Consider the following 22236-nt stretch of genomic DNA (forward strand, 5'->3'; position numbering starts at 1 on the left):
ATGGCAATGGATCGTACGAAATGGAAAGAAGTTGGAGAGGCCTACATCCAGCAGTGGATCGACACAGGCTGAAAAAGAAGAAAGAAGAAGGGTTTGAGAAGTGGCATAACTACCTGGAAAGTGCACCTCTAGTAGATGTTCTGTACTGATACAGTGTGAGCTGTGTGGAATGTGTGGAATTCATTGAAAACGTGGAAATCATAAGATATGAGACTTTTGAGATATCGTTCACTGTACATCCTAGTTTGTCCCCAAAGCCGCAATGTCGGCGACTAGAAAACAAATCGTCAAACTCAAATTTTACGTAAGCATCCCGACTATGCTAAGCGACAACAACATCATTTACGCTGATTATGATGTGCGTTATGCATAACTTGAATATCGTAATCGTTCCCACCTCTGTAATTTAGTAAAACCATAAAATTCGACGCTTTATCGTCTATGCCTTCTTCAGTGAATTCACAAACAGAAACCGGCCGAGTAACATTGCACATCACGTTGAAGTGGCTTAGAAACACGATTTTGTAAAATTAAAATTTATTCAGAGTTTTAAGGTCGCAGCAGCTATGTGGAGTAAAATTTTGAGTTTTGTTTTACTGTTATGGCAACAAAATAAATGTTTAGTGGACGCGTTAGACAATGGTTTAGCATTGACTCCACCAATGGGATGGATGTCGTGGCAACGGTTTCGATGTATAATTGATTGTGATTTATATCCTGACGAATGTATCAGGTATTGTGTGTGAAACTAGCATGGTGTGTGTGGCGCTTAGAGGTGAACTGTCCGAAGTGTTCACTACAGTTCTATACCGAAAGCAGCCATACACAAATTACGTCGCGCCTTAGGTGTTCAGGGAAACGTCATTGTTGTAACATTGTGTGTCAATAGAATATTTATTTATTTATTTAGCGTATGGTATTCACTCTCCGTCAAAAGTTACAATTCGATTAAGTCAAAGATTAAGTTAAAACAAAAATTACAAAAAAAAAATCAAATCAGAAATATTTAAAATTAACATCACAGAGTCAGACTATTTAACCACTCTACAGCTTGGCTGTTCAGTTCCATCAGGTCACTCATAGTGCCGTTGTATTTAAAAATCGGACAGTCCATCTACTAATGGACTGTCAATGGAATAGCGTGACGTAATTTGTGTGTATTTATACCCCTTCTTCTTCTTCTTTTTCAGCCTGTTTCTATCCACTGCTGGATGTAGGCCTCTCCAACTTCTTTCCATTTCGTACGATCCATTGCCATTTGCTGCCAGTTTGTACCTGCAATATTCTTAATTCCGTTTGTCCATCTCTCTGGTGGTCTACCTATAGCTCGTCTTTTATATGGTCGCCAGTTCATGATCTTTTTGGTCCAACGTTCGTCTGTCCTTCTTGCAATATGTCCCGCCCAGCTCCATTTCAGAGATGCTATTCTTTCCATGACATCAACGACCCTGGTTTGTTGTCGAATCCATTGATTCGTCATTCTGTCTCTGAGTGTTATTCCGAGCATACTCCGTTCCATGGCTCTTTGTGTCACTCTCAATTTATCTTCGGATGCGTTTGTTAAAGTTAACGTTTCCGCTCCATAAGTGAGCACTGGAAGGACACAAGTGTCGAAAACTTTGCGTTTCAGACTATTATTCATTTTGCTTTTGAAAATTAGTCTGAGTTTTCCGAACGCTGCCCATGCAAGACCAATCCTACGTCTTATTTCTGCAGTTTGGTTGTCCAGACCTAACTTCAGTTTATGTCCTAGATATACGTAGCTGTCGACTCGTTCAATGACAGTGTCACCAATTTTGATTTCTCTATCGTCCCCGATGTTGGTCATGACTTTTGTTTTCAATAAGTTCATCTTGAGGCCAACTTTGCTTGCCTCTTCACCCCCGACCTGTTTTAAAGACTTCATTCGCTCACCTCCAGTCTGTATTCGAGGTCAAACTGTAATAAAATAAATTTGTTTTTCAATCCGTTCCATGTCCAACAATGTCACAGTGAGCGGCTATTCAAAACTGCTGCCGATGTGATAGCATCGGAAGGATACAAAGACGTTGGCTATGAGTACGTGATCATTGACGACTGTTGGCTGGAATCTGAACGTGATAATGTAACGAAGGAGTTAGTACCGGATCGCAAACGTTTCCCCAATGGAATGAAGGCATTAGCTGACTATGTTTGTATCGTTTTCAAATTATTATTTTTATTTAATTCCCAAACGTTAACAATACGGACGGGCTATGATCAGGACGGCATTTAAATCGTTCATGGCTATTACCGAGACTATTCCACTTATTTTTAATCATGTTGGTACGTTTACTCTTATCCTCCTCTCCCCTATGATAAATTCCGTCAGCGGTCCCACAGAGGTTTGGGTGGAGTCTACTGTCACACAAACGAGTACTTATACCTGAGTACCTACTTTATCTACCTCACATAATTATATTCTTAAGATAATTAACATTCCCATATAAGTCGTCAGTCCACATCTATATTTACATTATACGCACTAAGGTGCATCGGTGTGTGCACATTCATTTACAGGTCATTACAGTGAATAGAAAAAAAAGCGTTCGCTAGGGGCCATTAGGCATTTTTAATTATATTTTTGTAACACTTAAGACACTCGCCAATTCGTCAGCCAAATTTTCAATTATTGAAACAAGCTATCCCCGATATTATTGAGTTATAGCTCATTCGATTCGTCGTTCAATTCTAGCGAAGGGGTGTCTACCATTTTTTTTCTTCAAAAAAATCCATTTTGAGTGTAATGTGTCTAAATGTCATATGATGTCAGAGGGTGGTAGAAACATTTTTTTAGCATTTACTTGAGGAAGGAGCAACACAAAAAGTTGAAACTTTGTGGGATTGTTGGCCTATCCACGGCCGACAGTTTGAGCCCACTCTGACGTCCGCACTCACCACCCATGACCAGCCATCAGTCAAAGTATGGTCAACTTTCAAATAGGACGGAATCTCTACAACATCATTGTTCTGATGGGCCGTTTTGGCTTCAGCCACCATCACATATCAAAATTTCACCACAGAAGTTTGATGTTGCAGGAATTGCGGACCATTTGAAAAAAAGTTGACCTTTACGGCTGGTATAAAAGAGTAAATTTGAACCAAATTCTTGTTCAAAGTAGTTTTTTTATTAGTAACGTGTCTGGGGGACAATTCTAGCTCATAACCGATCGATTTCGAGCGACTCTTTTCGAAAAATAATTATTTTTATACATTTTCCTCATAGTCGGGATGCCTCTTTGAGTCTAGGGAAATGGTGGAGCGATGCAGAGTGAACATAGTCTATCTTTAAAACATTGCTAGGCACGCCAGAATTACATACATTTTGAATCTGTTGCAATTTAACAGATTGAAGAGGTGTTGCGATCATCCTTATATCGAATATTTATCCTACGTCGTAGTATAGATCGGTCAAAAACCCTTAAACGAGTAAAAAGTAACGCAAGTCCTTGTGTATACTTCCAAAACAACTGATATCGTTGTAGGTGACGCTTTCTGTACTTGTACGCAAAAATTGTAAAAAAAAAAATTTGACCGAAAAAATTCTAGAGCTCAGCTATGAGAAAAATGTGTGAAAATAGATATTTTTCGAAAATAGTCGCTCGGAATCGATCGGTTATGAGCTAGAATTGTCCCCCAGACACGTTACTAATAAAAAAAACTACTTTGGACAAGAATTTGGTTCAAATTTACTCTTTTATACCAGCCGTAAAGGTCAACTTTTTTTCAAATGGTCCGCAATTCCTGCAACATCAAACTTCTGTGGTGAAATTTTGATATGCGATGGTGGCTGAAGCCAGCTATGTAAACGGCCCATCAGAACAATGATGTTGTAGAGATTCCGTCCTATTTGACCATACTTTGACTGATGGCTGGTCATGGGTGGTGAGTGCGGACGTCAGAGTGGGCTCAAACTGTCGGCCGTGGATAGGCCAACAATCCCACAAAGTTTCAACTTTTTGTGTTGCTCCTTCCTCAAGTAAATGCTAAAAAAATGTTTCTACCACCCTCTGACATCATATGACATTTAGACACATTACACTCAAAATGGATTTTTTTGAAAAAAAAAAAAAAAAATTGGTAGACACCCCTTCGCTAGAATTGAACGACGAATCGAATGAGCTATAACTCAATAATATCGGGGATAGCTTGTTTTCGAAGTGGTCGAAAAATTGGCGAATTGACTCTTAAGGAATGTGGTTACAAACATTGTCGATTTTTGAACTTACACTGATACCGAATGGTCACTGGCCATCATATTAAGAATTGTGCTATCGAAATCTAAATTGAATTTCGTTAAACGTGCCAGAAATATTAATACAAGGTCCGATCTTAATGTGCATTACTTTAGCACAACTCAAGAGTTGAGTTGAGATTGAGTTGAGTTGAGATCTCAGGAAAATCTTGAGTCGAGGTTGAGATCTCAATATCGACTTAATTCATAATTTTCTTCTCGCCGTAAAGGCGTGTTTGTTCCTAGGGAACTCATCCTTTTACGAAATGTAACGTAAATGAGTTTAGTTCGTTCCTACAGAATTCATCTTTTTACTAAATTTTACATAAAAAGCGTTTTAACACAGCCTGTGTCATTTGTTTTATATAAAATTTAAATTTACAGAACCAAATTATAGATAGCAAAAATAGACAGATAAAATTACACAGATTCATTAATAGACGATGCGAGAGAAAAAAAATGAAGTCCTAAGTTACCGACACCGTTCCGGCGCCCGGCTTGCATTGCGGCCCTCCGCTTCGCTCCGGGGCAATGGGCCGGATCGCTCAGCGTGTTAAAACGCTTTTTTATGTGCAATGAATATTTGTATTCATTTAGTAAACAAGCCATCAGAACAGTCGGAGCGTTTGCTGCGACTGAGCCCCGTACAAACCCGTATATCTATTGCGTACGTGACCCTAGTGCGTCTGTCACCCTACTTTGACCGTAAGCCTATGCGCCGGTTAAAGTAGTTAAATTAAAATTATTATGTAATGTTCCTTTCAAATAAAACAAAAATTTCAAATACCCTAAAATTTTAATTTATTGAGTATAAATACACATAGGGCCTAGTATCGGCCTCAGTCCGAGGATCCAAATTTAATTTTTTTTTCAACTACATTCTATTTGATTACCTTCCAAATGAAACAAAAATTACGAAAAACGGATGAAATTTGCTCGAGTTATATGTAAAATACACATAGGGCCCTAGTAGCGGCCTTAGTCCAAGGACCCAATTTTTTTTTTTCGACAACATTCTATTCGGTGTTCGATTATTTATCTTTCAAATGAAACAAAAATTACGAAAAACGGATGAAATTTGCTCGAGTTATATGTAAAATACGCATAGGGCCCTAGTAGCGGCCTTAGTCCGAGGACCCAAATTTAATTTTTTTTCAACAACATTCTATTCGGCCTTTGATTACCTTCCAAATGACACAAAAATTACGAAGAACGAATGAAATTTACTCGAGTTCAATGTAAAATACACATAGGGCCCTAGTAGCGGCCTTAGTCCAAGGACCCAAATTTTTTTTTTTCAACAACATTCTATTCGGTGTTCGATTATCTTTCAAATGAAACAAAAATTACGAAAAACGGATGAAATTTGCTCGAGTTATATGTAAAATACGCATAGGGCCCTAGTAGCGGCCTTAGTCCGAGGACCCAAATTTTTTTTTTTTTCAACAACATTCTATTCGGCTTCTGATTACCTTCCAAATGACACAAAAATTACGAAAAACGAATGAAATTTACTTGAGTTCTATGTAAAATACACATAGGGCCCTAGTAGCTTTTCACTTCTAAGGCCCTAACTCACGGTCCACTCACCCGATTTAAAAAAAAAAATCCTGGATTGGTATTGACAATACTTATCATTTGCCGTGTCATTTACATTTCCATCGTTTTTTTTGCCATAAATATCACCAAAAGACCTTAAATCACTTAGGTGGCCCTAACTCACGAAGGGCCGACCCGAATATGCCCATCTTCGAACTTAGCCTCACTATTTTGACTATCTTTCAGGGAAAAAAAAAATTTTTGAAATCGGATTTGATTTACTCAAGATATCGACGTGACGGACAGACGGACAGACGGACAGATGGACAGACGGCCCAAATTTTTATTGCGGATTCGTCATCTATGAACATAGGCAAACACTTTGCCCTTACCGTCTGCTTCGAATTCCATCAATTACACACGGCATCGTAATCCTATAAGCCCCTTCGTACTTCGTACGGGGCTAAAAACGAATTTTGTAGGGACGAGCTAAACTCCTTTACGTTACATTTCGTAACAGGATAAATTCCCTAGGAACGAAAAAAACGCATTAAACAACAAACGAAACTGTGTGTAGCGAAACGTAATGTTCGACAAATGATGGATCAGCTTTTATGTTATGAGGGATTCTTCTGAAAATCAGCCTACCGAAATCTGACGCATTTTCTGTTGGAATTTTTTATATGTACCTAGAAAGGACTTCGATCCTTGAAATCAAAACCACTTTCAAAAAAATTCTTCGAAGCTTGTGTGGCTAGCAAGAGGTCATCGAAAACCGAATTGCAGTTACATTAGCCGTACAAGGTCGTGTGGGGTGTCGTTGGAAAGGTGCACTTTTGGATCAAATAGCGTCTTATGTGGTTTGGATGCATCTACGATGAAATAGAAGTTGAAATGCTTATGTGCCCACATTTCATCCATACCCCATAAGAACCGAAAGTACATAAAATTATATTTCCAATGGCATCCCACACGACCATGTACGTTCCGTGTACCTCGAGAAAATACTTTAAGAACAGTGTTAGTCTTTGGTTGAATACTTTAACTGCACATATTTCAGTGTGATGAATTGTAAACCCAATAACTCCATGTTCGGCTCAATAGTACCTTTCTGATGAGACCCCACACGACACTGTACAGCTCGTGTAAATGGAGAAATTTTTGTAATAAAAGTGCAAGTTTTCGGTTTTTGATCACCTTTTACCAGCTACAAAAACTTCGAAGAATTTATTGAAAGTGGCTTTGGCTGCTAGGGTCAAATATTTTTCTTGTCACATAACAAAAAATCTACTAGAAAATGCGTCCGATTTCGGAAGGCTGTTTTTTAAAAAGAAACCCTCTATTTGATTGAACTTGTTTCATCGAATATTTGAACGTTCGTGTCACTACATAAACAAGAATACGCAAACGATTCGACGTATTTAGTACACCCATGATAGTATGAAGAATGTTAACGATTTGAATTATATTTTGGGCAAAATTATGATTCGGATTGTTGGACGTGATCTTGAGTTGAGGTTTGAGTTGAGATTGAGATCTCAAGAAAATCTTGAGTTGAGTTGACATCTCAATCTCAACTCAAGATTTTCCTGAGATCTCAATCTCAACTCTTGAGTTGTGCTAAAGTAATGCACATCGATTTAAATCCGAAAACAACATTTCTCCACACTTCATATATCTGAGAAAACTTTTGATTTTCTTAATTTTTCTTGATTCTACAGTCTTTAACAATTCAAATGTCTCACTGTCAAATTTTTCAGAGAATTTCATTGTGTCATTGCGAATTCACAATCAAGGTTCTGAAAGAACAGGTTAAGACACCCACGAGGGAGGGCGGCTGACACACAAATTTTGACAAATAGATGCTATTTATTGAACATACTCATTACAGATTGTTTGAAATGTCAACTTGAAGAAAAAAAATAGTTTTTATCAGGTTGACATTTCAAACAATCTGTATTGAGTATGTTCAATAAATAGCATCTATTTGTCAAAATTTGTGTGTCACCGCCTTCTTGATCAACTCAGATGTGTCTTAACCTGTTCTTTCAGAACCTTGTTCACAATGACATTCTTTGGAAAAAATGACAGTGAGACATTTGAAATGTTAAAGCCTGTATACATTTTTTTTCCCCAATTTTTCAAGTTTTCTAATTTTTTCTTGATTTTCTAAAACGATCGTTAGAGTTAAAGGAAAATTGGATATCAGTTTGATGTATTTGTATGATCAAATTAAAAATTACAGGAAAGACTCAGAAAGATGCTATTGGACTGCTTGTCGATGAATATTCGTTAGTCTCTGAAAAAACACCTTTGAAATATCACTCTGTTGCTTCCTTGTCCGGCTCTCGATAGGTCTTCGATTTTTTCGATCCATCAATGCGATCGAATAGGTCCAAGTTAGGCATCCGCCGCCCGGTCGAATGTTTTTACTTTATTGTAAGTGCCTGACAAAATCAAAACAATTTTAGTTTTGTAACTGGGCAAGATGAAATTTACTGATAGAGATTAACTCACAGATTAACGTTTACCGTAGCTGTTGCAGCTTTCGAAGAGTCTCAAGCGGAAGTGTTAAACTCGTATCCACGCAGCGAATTTGCAGCTATTCCATAGTCTCGATAAGATTCTGATTCATTCAGTATGATCTCTCTGTGGCAAGTCTGCTGAGATCGGATTGATGATGATGGAGCTATTGAGGCTAACGGCTGCAATTTCCCTTGAAGGTCTGCATCGTCGTCAAGTCTTTCATTCACGTGTTTTACAAGAGATTCAACAATAATTTTCTGAATATTTTCGTTGAATTCGAATGTTGGTGTACTGTCGGATGTTTCATTGTTTTGCAAGAGTGCATGCCCTTAACACATTCAAAATAATTGCGGCTTGTCAACTTTCGGCGCCCTGGACTTAACTAGTCGTGGAATGACTCCAAATAAATTTCTAAAAATCTAGAATTCAGTTTTGGATTTTTAGAAATTTATTTGGAGGCATTCCTCAACTATTTAGGTAAAGTTCAGGGTGCCGAAAGTTGGCAAGCCGCAATTAAAATTGTTGGACAAAAATAATTCTTCCTAGCCTCCGTCAATAGGTCCATTTATACAGCTTTCGAGTTTTTCAATAAATTTTGTTTCTTCTTGACAACATCAAGTATAGAAATTTTATCCCTTTCGAATGTCTTCTGGAATGTATTAAATACTTGAAGAACATCGGTAGTGAATGACATAAAATGAATCTGATCGTAAAAAAGCCACAGTTCCTCGAGAGTTGCATTTTTTTCAGTGATAAAGTGAGCTATGGGGAAGCAGTAATGAAACAAGAAATTGTTTCCTCCATAACTATTTATTTATTGAGACCTGAACTCGATGAGAGCTGAGATTGATCTTATCTCTCCGATACACCGTAAGATTTTTTAGAGTTTCTAAAGTCATTAATGTCAAATAGCAGAAATGCGTCCGTTTCAGCCTTTTTCTCAGGCGCACTTTTTATTTTGAATTTGAATTTTTCATCTTTTTCAATTTTTCGTTGTTTTGCTACAGAAAGTGTTCAATTTTAGGTTTTATTATTTTATTTTATAATTTGGGGGCTCAATACTGTAATTTACGTCGGGGCAAATAAAATAATCAATAGAAATAAGTACCTTTTTTAAAAAGTTTTATCAGATTTTTGTCGTATAGTGGCCGACTTTTAATTTTTTGGTATAGTGGCCGCGCGACTTTCAATTTTGTGGACTATTTCGATTCAGCTGTTTGACAGTCTGGTCCATGTAAACAGGGAAAGTCAGTTAATTTTATAATCCGTTGTAGATGAAAGTAGCAACAGTGGTTTGTTTATTATCGTTAACAATACGACTAAAGATAGTGTATTCGTTGTTTTTAGAAGATATTTTTTTGCACGGAAAATATGTTTCGCATGGATAGCATGCTTCAGATGGAAAACATATTTCAGATGGGAAACATATTTCAGATATTAAACAAATTTCAGATGGAAAGAATGTTTCAAATTGAAAACATGTTCCAAATGGAGAACATGTTTCAAACGGAAAACATTTTTCTCATAGTAAACATATTTCCAATAGAAAAATATTTTAGGTAGAAAACATGTTTCAGATAAGAACATGTTTTAGATGAGGAACATGTTTCAGGCAAGGAACATGTTTAAGATAAGAACATGTTTCAGATAAGGAACGTGTTTCAGACAAGGAACATGTTTAAGATAAGAACATGTTTAAGATAAGGAACATGTTTCAGATAAGGAACATGTTTCAGATAAGGAACATGTTTCAGATAAGGAACATGTTTCAGGTAAGGAACATGTTTCAGATAAGGAACATGTTTCAGATAAGGAACATGTTTCAGATAAGAACATGTTTCAGGCAAGGAACATGTTTAAGATAAGAACATGTTTCAGATAAGGAACGTGTTTCAGACAAGGAACATGTTTAAGATAAGAACATGTTTCAGATAAGGAACATGTTTCAGATAAGGAACATGTTTCAGATAAGGAACATGTTTCAGGTAAGGAACATGTTTCAGATAAGGAACATGTTTCAGATAAGGAACATGTTTCAGATAAGAACATGTTTCAGGCAAGGAACATGTTTAAGATAAGAACATGTTTCAGATAAGGAACGTGTTTCAGACAAGGAACATGTTTAAGATAAGAACATGTTTCAGATAAGGAACATGTTTCAGATAAGAACATGTTTCAGATAAGGAACGTGTTTCAGACAAGGAACATGTTTAAGATAAGAACATGTTTAAGATAAGGAACATGTTTCAGATAAGGAACATGTTTCAGATAAGGAACATGTTTCAGATAAGGAACATGTTTCAGGTAAGGAACATGTTTCAGATAAGGAACATGTTTCAGATAAGGAACATGTTTCAGATAAGAACATGTTTCAGGCAAGGAACATGTTTAAGATAAGAACATGTTTCAGATAAGGAACGTGTTTCAGACAAGGAACATGTTTAAGATAAGAACATGTTTCAGATAAGGAACATGTTTCAGATAAGGAACATGTTTCAGGTAAGGAACATGTTTCAGATAAGGAACATGTTTCAGATAAGGAACATGTTTCAGATAAGGAACATGTTTCAGATAAGAACATGTTTCAGGCAAGGAACATGTTTAAGATAAGAACATGTTTCAGATAAGGAACGTGTTTCAGACAAGGAACATGTTTAAGATAAGAACATGTTTCAGATAAGGAACATGTTTCAGATAAGTAACATGTTCCAAATGGAAAACATGTTTAAAATGTCAAACATTTTTCAGATATAAAACATGTTTCAGATTCGAAACATGCTTCTGATGGGAAACATATTTCAGATAGAAAACATGTTTCAAATGGGAAACATGGTTCAGATAAGAAATGTGTTTCATATGGAAAAACATGTTCTGTGTGGAAAACATGTTTTGTGTCGAAATAGTATATTATCAGACGGAGAAAAAGTGCGATGAAGTCGCACTTTTTTGGTCCTAGGTATGAAAAGTTTTGTTTTTGACCCAGGTGGTGAAAACGTCCGAAAATGACATGAGTGGGTACGAAAATTGATGTCACTGGAAACGAAAAGTGCCACTGTACAGGTACTCAATTATATTATGACTATGGGATTGTAGGATGCATTACTTTTACATCCTACACACTTCCCACATTCAATTGAACCAACGAATTTAATTTCATTTTTGATTTTGTCGATTGGCACCATTGACATACAGATAGTTAGTTCTCATTATCTGCTTGTGGTGGCACCATATACTTTGCGTGTCCAAGCAGTTAAAGAAGTACTAGGTAGCGTCAATCAAAATTCTGAAAGAACAGTTTAGATCACATCTGACTTGATCGCAAAGGCAGTAAGCAATTTAGAAGGTTTTTTGTGTGCACTATATGTATTTTACATGCTACATGCGTCGAAAACGGTACTTTTCATGTTTCACGCACTACTTTCGACTCCTATAGCATGTAAAATCCACTCGGGAAGATGAAATGTCTCGTTTTCCTGTGTTTATTGACCTCGGCTGCGCCTCGGATCAACAAAATTCACACGAAAACCATACTTTTCATCTTTTTATCCCAAGTCATGTAAAATACTAATGCTTTTCTGATCTTTCAAACATCAGAACGAAATTCGTGTGAAATGGAAGAAATGTAAAACCCTAATGAAATACATGTAGAATGAATGGAACGAATTACATGAAGAAAACCAACAAAACCGTTAAAAACGTGTGTTGATTGTTGAGTTTAAATTGGACAAACGAGCAAAATTCTAATCATAAGATGTTGTGCAACAAAATGACGATCGGCTGTACCTCCACCGTTTTTGATATCCGCTTGGTACATGACATATGCAAGATTCTTTTCATAACATTTTCATTGTTCATTTGTCAACAGATTGTGAAGTGACATTTCAGTGTATTTTTAAGCTTTTCGTGATATCGCAAAAACTGCAGGTTATTTCATTAACTTTGGGAACACGGGTTCTCCAATTCAAATGAGTGATAGATCGTTGGATTCGTCTTTCAATTCTAGAGAAGACGCACCTTTAATTTTGGCGATTAATTTTGTTTGTTTTCGGTGCAAAGCGTTCAAAAGTGAAGGCTTGTCAGAGGGTCCCGCGAACAGTTTTTCGGCAATTACTCAAGAAATAATTATTTAAAATCATTGTTATGCTGTACTAATGTCGGTCATGGGAAGACCTACTACAGGTGGAGTGTATGCACTGGCTGGTGCAAGTACATCCACCCGTACGATGTTCCTTCCAAACGTAACACAAATTTAAAATTGACCTAAAATTTCCTCAGTCCTATATTAACCTATATTTACCTATAAATAAACAATTTACTGATAAATATGCTAGTATATAGCTCAAAATAACTATCTATACCGTTATATAGCTCAATATAGCTATATATATTTATATACTGATCAGTAACTTTGTAAGCATCATTTTCACCGATTTATATTGTTTTTACAAAAATCCAAAATGGCGGCCGACGGCCATTTTATTAGGAGAGCTGAAATAGTACTGACGATTCACATTTATTAATACCTTTCAAACAAAAAAAAATTCATGAAATTCGGTCAAATTTTACTCGAGATATTAACAAAAAACACCACCTTCACTGTACGGCCGAGTAGCCTCATATAAGCTCACTCCAAGAGACCTAGCTCACGCTCCGGTGAACCGAATTTCATGATTTTTTTCCCTTATTGCTACGGTCAATACCTATCTATTGAAGCAAAATCCATCTAAATACGTTCAAATTTGGCCAACCTACAAGCAAAAACGGCCTGCCGCCCTGCACCTAGTTCACACCAAGGGGTCTAACAAACGAGTCGGTCATCCAATTTCCATAAACTTTTTTTTTTGTCGATAGGTATTGTAAATACCTTTCATTTGATGTATCACTTACCAGTGTAGCCTTTAAATGACCAGAGAAATCTTTGGAAAACGTTAAAGCACTTATGGGGCCCCAACTCGGGAGGGGTCGACCCAAAATCGCCCATCTTCGATCTACCTTTCAGGGAAAAAAAAAATTTGAAATCGGATTTGATTTACTCAAGATATCGACGTGACAGACGGACAAACAGACAGACGGACAGAAGGACAGACGGACAGACAAAATTTTTATTGTGGATTCGTCATCTATGAACATAGGCAAACACTTTGCCCTTACCGCCTGCTTCGAATTCCATCAATTACACACGGCACCGTAATCCTATAAGCCCCTTCGTACTTCGTACGGGGCTAAAAAAACGGACTGTACTAACTAAACGTCAAACGTACAAATCATGAACGTTCTGGAAAACAACAAAACTAAGTGACAGTGACAGTTTACAATGGGTGCGTTCAGTGCGTGCGAAACAAATGTGTGCAGTGTTGCCACAGAGCCATAGAAGCCCGCCAATTATGCAACGTAACGTGCAATAAATCGCACACAATCGTGCTTCGACTTACGGATTGTTGAACTTTGTTGCTCATAGGCACGCACGTACTATTGCATTTAGATTTAGCTTTAGCATAAGTTTGTGTCCATACGACACGACGAAATGCTTTTGTCGATCGACATATTTTCCCAAGTAATTTATCAGCTCATCGTTTAGTCTGATCATGTCACTTACTTGGAAATCGGTTTTCATGTAGTGTTCGATCTCTATAATGGAGTCGTTGTTAGAGGTGAGTGAGCACACCTAATTTCAAAAAGGGATAGTTGGAAGTTTTCTTAGCCAAAAATATTTCATGAAAATATCACAGAGACATCGTAAACGTAAGTTTCTTGTAAGATGTTGCAAACAATTGTATTTTTCTCTTGTTGTTTATGCCGCGATAGTCCACGTCAACAAACCAACATTCAAAAAGGGATGGTCAAACGTTGATAAAATTATAGCGCGATCTATGTCCATGACCAGCAGGATGTTCTTCGGCAATGGCGGAATTTAGTACTAGTACTCTCGTCACCACAAGCCAAAACGCTGGTTCTACCATTGAGTGGTACTTCAACATATGAAGCTGAACTAAATAAATATATCAACGAGATTGAATGGCTCGTGGCATCTTTCAACTTCGGGCTCTTTAACATAAGAAGCTGGGTTGGAATCCAAGGAAGAGATTGTTAAAACACTGTCTCAAGCGCTATCTCGTTGGATAAAAAATCATCCGCTTTAGATCAGGTAAACTTTAAATTGTTGAAGGTGTTGAAAAGAACTGTGTGCTTGTTGCATATGTGTTCAGGTTTGACTTGGCGGATTGAAAGTGGTACAAGACACGTATAAGCTCCAAGACGATGGCACAATTCAGTGTTCTATAAAATGCCCTCTTGAACGATGCCACGAGCCCTTCCACCTCTTTGGTCTACTTATTTAGTTAAGCTACATACCAAGTACCACTCAGATGGTGTATGTGATGATCCCATCACCTAAATGCCAGGCTGCTAAGGGAAGAAAAAAAACTGAAACTGGAAAGGAACTAAGATCACAAACAAGAAAACTCGCAAACTGGCAAAACGTTGATAATCCCGAAAGTTCAGAAAAGAACCCAATAAACCTCAAACAATCTCTGTTAATTGTAGAATTATCGCCCTGGGAGTGCTAAGGAGTGGAGCTAGAGAGAATCTTTATCTGCAATTATTCCATATTTGACCTTCGGAATGCAGTTCACATAAAAGATCCCTGAGATACCAACATTTTTTTGTCGTGCTATTACCCATTTCGGCCTGTAGCTCATCAGAATGATAAGCTAGAGTGAAAGTTCCTTCGGTAAATTAATTCACTGCAAAAAACTTAATTGATTTATCTGTCTGATTCAACCGCTTTTGCTTAACTGTGATCCCAGCTTGAAGCATAATAACAACAACTCAGTCTCTCGACAATGCCATGCCTCTAAAATACAACGACGAATCACACACCTCTCACTCTCACGCTCAATTCCGTGATACCGTTTATTCACATCCAAACTTCCAAAGGTTCATTCGAAAGGTCTAAAATTTGGCATTTACGAAAACTACGGAGCAAAGACGTGTGAAGGATATCCGGGCATCATCGACCACATGGAACTAGATGCTAAAACGTTCGCCAAATGGGATGTGGACTACATTAAGGTAGACGGATGTTATGCGGACTACCTTGATTATGACGTCGGCTATCCCGAATTTGGTCGTTTGCTGAATAAAACCGGCCGTCCGATGGTGTACTCTTGCAGTTGGCCGGTGTATCAGGAAATAAAAGGATTGACGGTAATGCTCGTATTCACGAATTCCGGACACTAATCCGCTTAAAAAATCAAAGCAGCCAGACTACGAAGCATTGAAGCAACATTGTAACTTGTGGCGTAATTGGAAGGATATCCAGGATTCATATGAGTCGCTGCGTAACATTACCGAATATTTTGCTGTGAATCAATCACGCATACAACCGCATGCTGGGCGAGGTCATTGGAATGATGCTGACATGCTACTGATCGGAAATTATGGCTTGAGTATCGATCAAAGTAAAACACAAATGGCCATTTGGGCGGTTATAGCGTCGCCACTCATCATGTCGAACGATTTGAAAAATATCCGGCCGGAATTCAAGGAAATCTTGTTGAACAAGTAAAGTGTGGCAATATGTGATTTCAGTCGACAAGATTAAGTGTTGTGCATTGAATTTTCAGGGAAGTGATTGATGTCAGTCAAGACGAATTGGGTGTACAAGGGATACGTAAGCGGTTCGAAGCCAGAATTGAGGTTAGTGAGGTTAATTGACATTTGTGTCTCCCCGAAATTGATACCAACGTGCGCGCCCGATAGTATAAAGTGATGCCGGACCAAAATTGTAGGTAGTTCTTTTCCGGTAGGGGGAAAGTCAAAAAATTTCTGGAAATTTTCTACTTATCTATCGGGGGCCACTGCTCGGTGGTCCACTTTTCAAGGCCCTTTCGCGAAAAAACTCTTCACTGATAAAACAACAGGTATGTGTAAAATCCCAACAAAAATCTCTTCGAGAAAAGTGTGACGCAGTCTTTGAAGTACAATTTCTAAAATGAATGATATCGCTAGAATTGACGCTTTCAGGTTCGTTACGCAAAAATTAAATCTTACACCCAATTAGTTCAAACAAGCTGGCTTAGTTTTTCTCATCATCTGCCAAATAATTTTTACCCAAAAAAATTTTGACTGGAAACAACCAAAATTTTACCAAAACAGTCTGCGTCGCAAAGTGGCAGATGTTCAGGAACAGACCAGCAAGAAAATTTATTTGCCACATGCGAAATCGAAAATTTGACGAAAATCGAAAATTTGACAAAATCGAAAATTTGACGAAAATTGAAAATTTGACGAAATTCGAAAATTTGACGAAACTCTGAAATTTGACGAAACTCGAAAATTTAACGAAATTCGAAAATTTGACGAAAATCCCATCTGTGCTACTCGTAAAACTCTGAGACTATGCCGAAGAAAGTAACTATCTATCTGCCACCATTCAAGAAATAACTCTAAAACCCTAATCGACCAATCCATTTCTAACTTTCGACATTTTTCACATATGCCCCTATGTTCTACTCGTAAAACTCTGAGACTTTGCCGAAGAAAGTAACTCTCTATCTCTCATAATCGCAAAAATATTAGTCCTTTCATCCTACGCTCGAGAAGCTCAAAATTTGGTCACTCTGACCACTCTAGGTCAACCGGATCTGCACCAATTTTTCTAAATATTTTTTTGTTCGATTCGTGTGGCGAATACCTTTCATTTGATGGGTCTCACGCCTCAGTAGGTTTCAATACAGCTGAGCTACAGCCGAAAACACGTTCCCAACCCTCGAAAACCACACTCAGAAACCACTTCGACAAAATTCGACAAAACAAAATTCTGGTTTTTCCTGGGGTAATGGCGTATCACATTTTCATTTTTATGTCCACCCTGAGGTTCCTGCAAAATTTCATGGAGATTGGCTGACTAGTTTCCGAGATCGACCGTCGATAGATAGATAGATAGAAACATAAGTTGAAAGATTTTGATTGTTTGGGAAAAGTCAATTTGGTGTATTTTGTATGAAAAGTGACCAATTTCAAAACGATGTATCTCCGGCAATTTTAAACCTACATAGTCGAGTGATAGCTCGTTTTACTTGTATTTGAAGCGAGAATATGATAGAATAGGTTTTGTGGTGATAAAGTCTAAAGGGCAGAAACTGAAATGTTCGGCTATACATAGTTGCCGCGTCTCAAAAAAATTTCTTCGTTCTTTTTTTGGAAGGTAGACTGCGTCAAGTCCTCCGCTATCGCACCGGACATGATGGCTGGCAGACAGCTTCACTTCTGTCTTACTTCGGAAACGTATGCTGCTAACGTATGACATGTACGTCGTATATGTCCGACGTACAGTTATACGTACTGTTCGTGACTATTCGTGCCAGTTATATGTTTACACATCGAACATGTACGACGTACATGTCATACGTTAGCAGCATACGTGACACGTATTACATGTCCGAAGAAAGACAGAAGTGAAACTGTCTGCCAGCCATTTTATACATACCTGACGTATGTTGTTTTATCGGTGAAGTGACGCGAAAGGGCCTTGAAAAGTCTTGCAAATCAAAAAATTCTCAAAAAAAGCCCTGACATTGGGCTGTAATAAATAGTTTTTCGAGACGATAACAGCTAGGCGTTCAGAACAAATGAAACGAGAAGCCGAAATACCCTATCTAGCAACCAAATAAGGTATGAATTTGACACAGAGAGCTGATAGTTTGGTTGCTAGAGAGAGTATTGACAGACGTCATGTTCAAAGTGTTTCTACGAAAAAAATGTTATCATAACAAGTATTGAAACCAAGACAAGACAGTATAAAGCTAACCAGGCAAGAGCAGTGGCTTACTAATACAAATGCATGAAACCAATACGTAAACGATTGTAACAGGATTTTTTGCCTCCTTTGAATGTATCTGCATCCTCTGCCCCGGCCTGGATAACTTTACTCTCCTCTCTTCTTCTTCTTCTTCTTTTTCAGCCTGTTTCTATCCACTGCTGGATGTAGGCCTCTCCAACTTCTTTCCATTTCGTACGATCCATTGCCATTTGCTGCCAGTTTGTACCTGCAATATTCTTAATTCCGTTTGTCCATCTCTCTGGTGGTCTACCTATAGCTCGTCTTTTATATGGTCGCCAGTTCATGATCTTTTTGGTCCAACGTTCGTCTGTCCTTCTTGCAATATGTCCCGCCCAGCTCCATTTCAGAGATGCTATTCTTTCCATGACATCAACGACCCTGGTTTGTTGTCGAATCCATTGATTCGTCATTCTGTCTCTGAGTGTTATTCCAAGCATACTCCGTTCCATGGCTCTTTGTGTCACTCTCAATTTTTCTTCGGATGCTTTCGTTAAAGTTAACGTTTCCGCTCCATAAGTGAGCACTGGAAGGACACAAGTGTCGAAAACTTTGCGTTTCAGACTATTATTCATTTTGCTTTTGAAAATTAGTCTGAGTTTTCCGAACGCTGCCCATGCAAGACCAATCCTACGTCTTATTTCTGCAGTTTGGTTGTCCAGACCTAACTTCAGTTTATGTCCTAGATATACATAGCTGTCGACTCGTTCAATGACAGTGTCACCAATTTTGATTTCTCTATCGTCCCCGATGTTGGTCATGACTTTTGTTTTCGATAAGTTCATCTTGAGGCCAACTTTGCTCGCCTCTTCACTTAACTGTTGTAGCATAAGCTGAGCCTGACCTAGATTCGCTGCTATCGGTACAATGTCATCAGCGAAGCGGAGATTGCTCAGGTACTCTCCATTTATCTTTATTCCCATTTTACTCCAGTTTAACTTCCTAAAAATACTCTGCAGAATTGCCGTGAATAATTTCGGTGAAATGGTGTCACCCTGCCTTACACCTCGGCCAATTCTGAATTTCTCCGTGCTCTTATGAAGTTTTATACATGAAGTAGCATTTTTGTACACATATCGAATTGTGTTGGAGTACCTTGAGTCTACTCTACATTCGTCTAATGCGTCCAATATCGACCATGTTTCCACTGAATCGAAAGCTTTTTCGAAGTCTATGAATAGCAAGACTATGTCGATGTTGTATTCACGACACTTCTCAATAAGCGTTCTCATCACCTGCAAATGGTCGTTTGTGCTGAAACCAGATCTGAAAGCAGCTCCTCTCATTCAACGAAAAAGTGAAAGTGCTGTCTTTTCATCTTTCATCACTATTTTGACTAGCAAATAATTTCGATTTTAATAAAATTCACAGACATGGATGCGCCCAATAAAACCGATAGTCAACGGTGAACTTTCGTACGCGATAGCATGGTCAAGCAAACGAATCGACGGGGCACCGTTTACAGTGTCCGCTAACGTCGGAAGTTTGAAACTCACCAACGCAAATGGGTATCGTGTCACGGTCAGTCAACTTCCGGTGGAGGATGAATCAAATGATTTTGATTTTTAAATTATTTATTTTTGTCTGTGGATTTAGGATTTGTTCAACAAAAATCGCTTTGTTATGGACATTTTGCCGGCGCAAAATATCACAGTTCGCGTTAATCCGTCGGGTAAGCCAGTAATAGTACATTACTATGCAAGGGAAGTAAAGCGATATCTCGTATCCAGATGAGTAAAAGTAACCGAGGGCTTTAGCCCGAGGTACATTTACTCATCGTGATACGAGATATCACTTTATTTTCCGTGTGTAGTACGACGTTTTACTATGCGAGTGATGTAAAGGCTATTGCCTATACATGTAATAGCCTTATTACATGCACCAGCATAGTAAAATATTTTTTTTAAATGAAAATAAGAAATTAATGCCACGTGCACATCACTGTCGAGCTGTCGTGTTAGGCGACAGCGCCGTATCGCAATATCAATGAATAAACCACCCCACATGGTCCAGTATAAGGATTTAGGATTTTGATGAATTTTTCAGATTTTTCTAGGTTTCTTTCTCGACTTTCGGTATTATGCTGGTAGAAGTAGGTTAGGTCAGGTTGGTTCCAAAGATTCCCTAATATATTTAGGATTTTTGCTAGTTTTTCTCTTATAAGAAAGGTACTTCGTACGGGCTTTCGCAAGTGCGCTTCGAGTAACTAATAGAATAAAACATTTCTTGTAAAAATTTGACTTATCGCACAAGGGCAATATCTATGCAGGCAATAGAGGTACTGACTTAACAGTGTTAAGCACGCACTAGGATTACGGGCGCAATAAGGTTAAGAACGCAGTAGGGTTGTAGACATACTCGGATCACGTACGCAATAGGTTTACGGGTCGTACGGGGCTCAGTCCCAGCAAACGCTATGACTACTCTTTCAGCGGCTTGTCGCCTCGTTTGAGTGTTAATTGAATACCGAATAGAACATTAGGTTCTCGGACTGAGGCCGTTTCTCTAAGGGTCTTTGTTGCATTATTTTAAGGAAACTTCGTAAAAGCTTTTGTAATTGAATAATTTAAGTAAAATTGTGCATGCCGCACTTGGGCTAAGCGGGCAATATGCTGAAATACGCAATGAGGTTATGGAAATACTACGGTTACAGGCTCAGTAGGAACGGGCTCGTACGGGTACGCTGTGTCTCCTACGTCGGCAGTTTTTGTAACAAATCTCCTCTTCACTCGGTGGTGTGTATGCGGCTTTATATTGATAGAAACTACATTAAATGATGTTTTGTTCTTCCAGGTGTCGTCTTTTATAAATTTACAGCAAAATAAAAACAGAAATGTTGTTGGTGCGACAATATGAAGACATTTTTTCTATTACAAACAATAAAATTCTGAAAATTAAAACTGAAATTGTTTTGTATTCTTATCTACTTCTAGATACTGCTCAAGCGAATGTAGCGAAAATGTCTCTGTTCAAAATTTTTAATTGCTGTCGCATTTCGTTTTCCGTTTCCAGACAAATTCACATTGCGCTCTTAAATCGAAATTTGTGTATTTGATTACGGTTTCACTTTTTTGTCTGCGTAGCGTACGTTATTCAATATTCCGACGATAACCTTGGAGCTTGAAAATACTTTTTTTTTGCATGACCTCAAGTGTGCAAAAATTCATTTGAATTGAAAGAAGACGTAACTTATATGATTGACTAATAATACCTATTGATTATTCAACTGGTGCAACATGTGTACTGCTGTATGACGCAGTTTTAAATTTCGACTTTGAAAATAGATGAAAACGTTATGAATGTGACAATGAATACGAATACTGACTATGAAGAAGGAAGAGTTTCTTAGGCAAATGTAGCGGTTTATACGTTAAATCAGTTTGCTATGAACAATCATTTCGTTGTAGTGTGATGCTGGGGAAATGGTACTAATAACATTGATAACACTCACAGGCGAGATGATCTCTTCCATCCGAATTTGTTTTTATCGGAAAACTTGGCCCAATGCGATCGATGGATGGGGGTATTATTTACGACCTGTAGGTGTTGCGAATTCTGCCTCATCAGACTTTTTTATCGAAAAAAGTGAGAAATTTTTTGATATGACAGAAATGGTGAATTTTTTTGGGGACCGCTGGTCTTGATGTTGTTAGGTACATCTTACGATATGTGGTGCACTCTTTGATGTAAATAAAAGAGGACAAACACAAAGTCTTATGCCATGCCCCCGCTTTCGTAATTAACTGACAGACTTCGCAGCTGAGAACATTTATGTCGGTTAATTTATTACTTCAAACTTCTAGTGTTGAGAGAAGTACAGTGAACGACATCTCAAATGTCTCACTGTCATTTTTTTCAGAGAATGTCATTGTGAATTTGCAATGACACAATAAAATTCTCAGAAAAATTTGACAGTGAGACATTTGAGATGTCGTTCACTGTAGACACTTTCATAGCAAAAATAGAATGTGTCATGGGGAAAGAGCAGCCATGTAGATTAATTTAATTAAAATTTAAGACAGGTTTATTTTGGACATGCGGGACAACTGATATCAAGACATAGAATTGTTTAAAAATT

The 22236-nt window shown here is 37.9% G+C and overlaps 1 protein-coding gene and 1 long non-coding RNA gene across 2 annotated transcripts; both read left to right on the forward strand.

The window, feature by feature from the left end:
* Window positions 1–416: 416 nt before the first annotated feature.
* Window positions 417–21055, forward strand: LOC119084745 (alpha-N-acetylgalactosaminidase-like). The gene is made up of 8 exons (XM_037194815.1): window positions 417–733; window positions 1993–2170; window positions 15254–15523; window positions 15579–15880; window positions 15943–16015; window positions 19530–19679; window positions 19755–19830; window positions 20952–21055. Exons 1-8 carry the CDS (start codon window positions 567–569, stop codon window positions 20981–20983), a joined length of 1248 nt encoding a protein of 415 aa, XP_037050710.1. The 5' UTR covers window positions 417–566; the 3' UTR covers window positions 20984–21055.
* On the forward strand, window positions 3869–14729 carry LOC119084746. The gene is made up of 3 exons (XR_005089132.1): window positions 3869–3997; window positions 14205–14207; window positions 14719–14729. It is a non-coding gene; the product is annotated as an uncharacterized LOC119084746 (long non-coding RNA).
* Window positions 21056–22236: the final 1181 nt, after the last annotated feature.

The sequence above is a fragment of the Bradysia coprophila genome, unplaced genomic scaffold (assembly GCF_014529535.1).
Source record: "Bradysia coprophila strain Holo2 unplaced genomic scaffold, BU_Bcop_v1 contig_93, whole genome shotgun sequence".
NCBI lineage: Eukaryota > Metazoa > Arthropoda > Insecta > Diptera > Sciaridae > Bradysia > Bradysia coprophila.

What these genes read in the sequence shown, in the direction of transcription:
- LOC119084745 (XM_037194815.1), top strand. Translation starts at nt 567, where the DNA reads ATGTGGAGTAAAATTTTGAGTTTTGTTTTACTGTTATGGCAACAAAAT. An exon ending in AAGGAAATCTTGTTGAACAA is followed by an intron (nt 15,881 to 15,942) that starts GTAAAGTGTGGC and finishes TTGAATTTTCAG; the next exon opens with GGAAGTGATTGATGTCAGTC. An exon ending in AGTTCGCGTTAATCCGTCGG is followed by an intron (nt 19,831 to 20,951) that starts GTAAGCCAGTAA and finishes TTGTTCTTCCAG; the next exon opens with GTGTCGTCTTTTATAAATTT.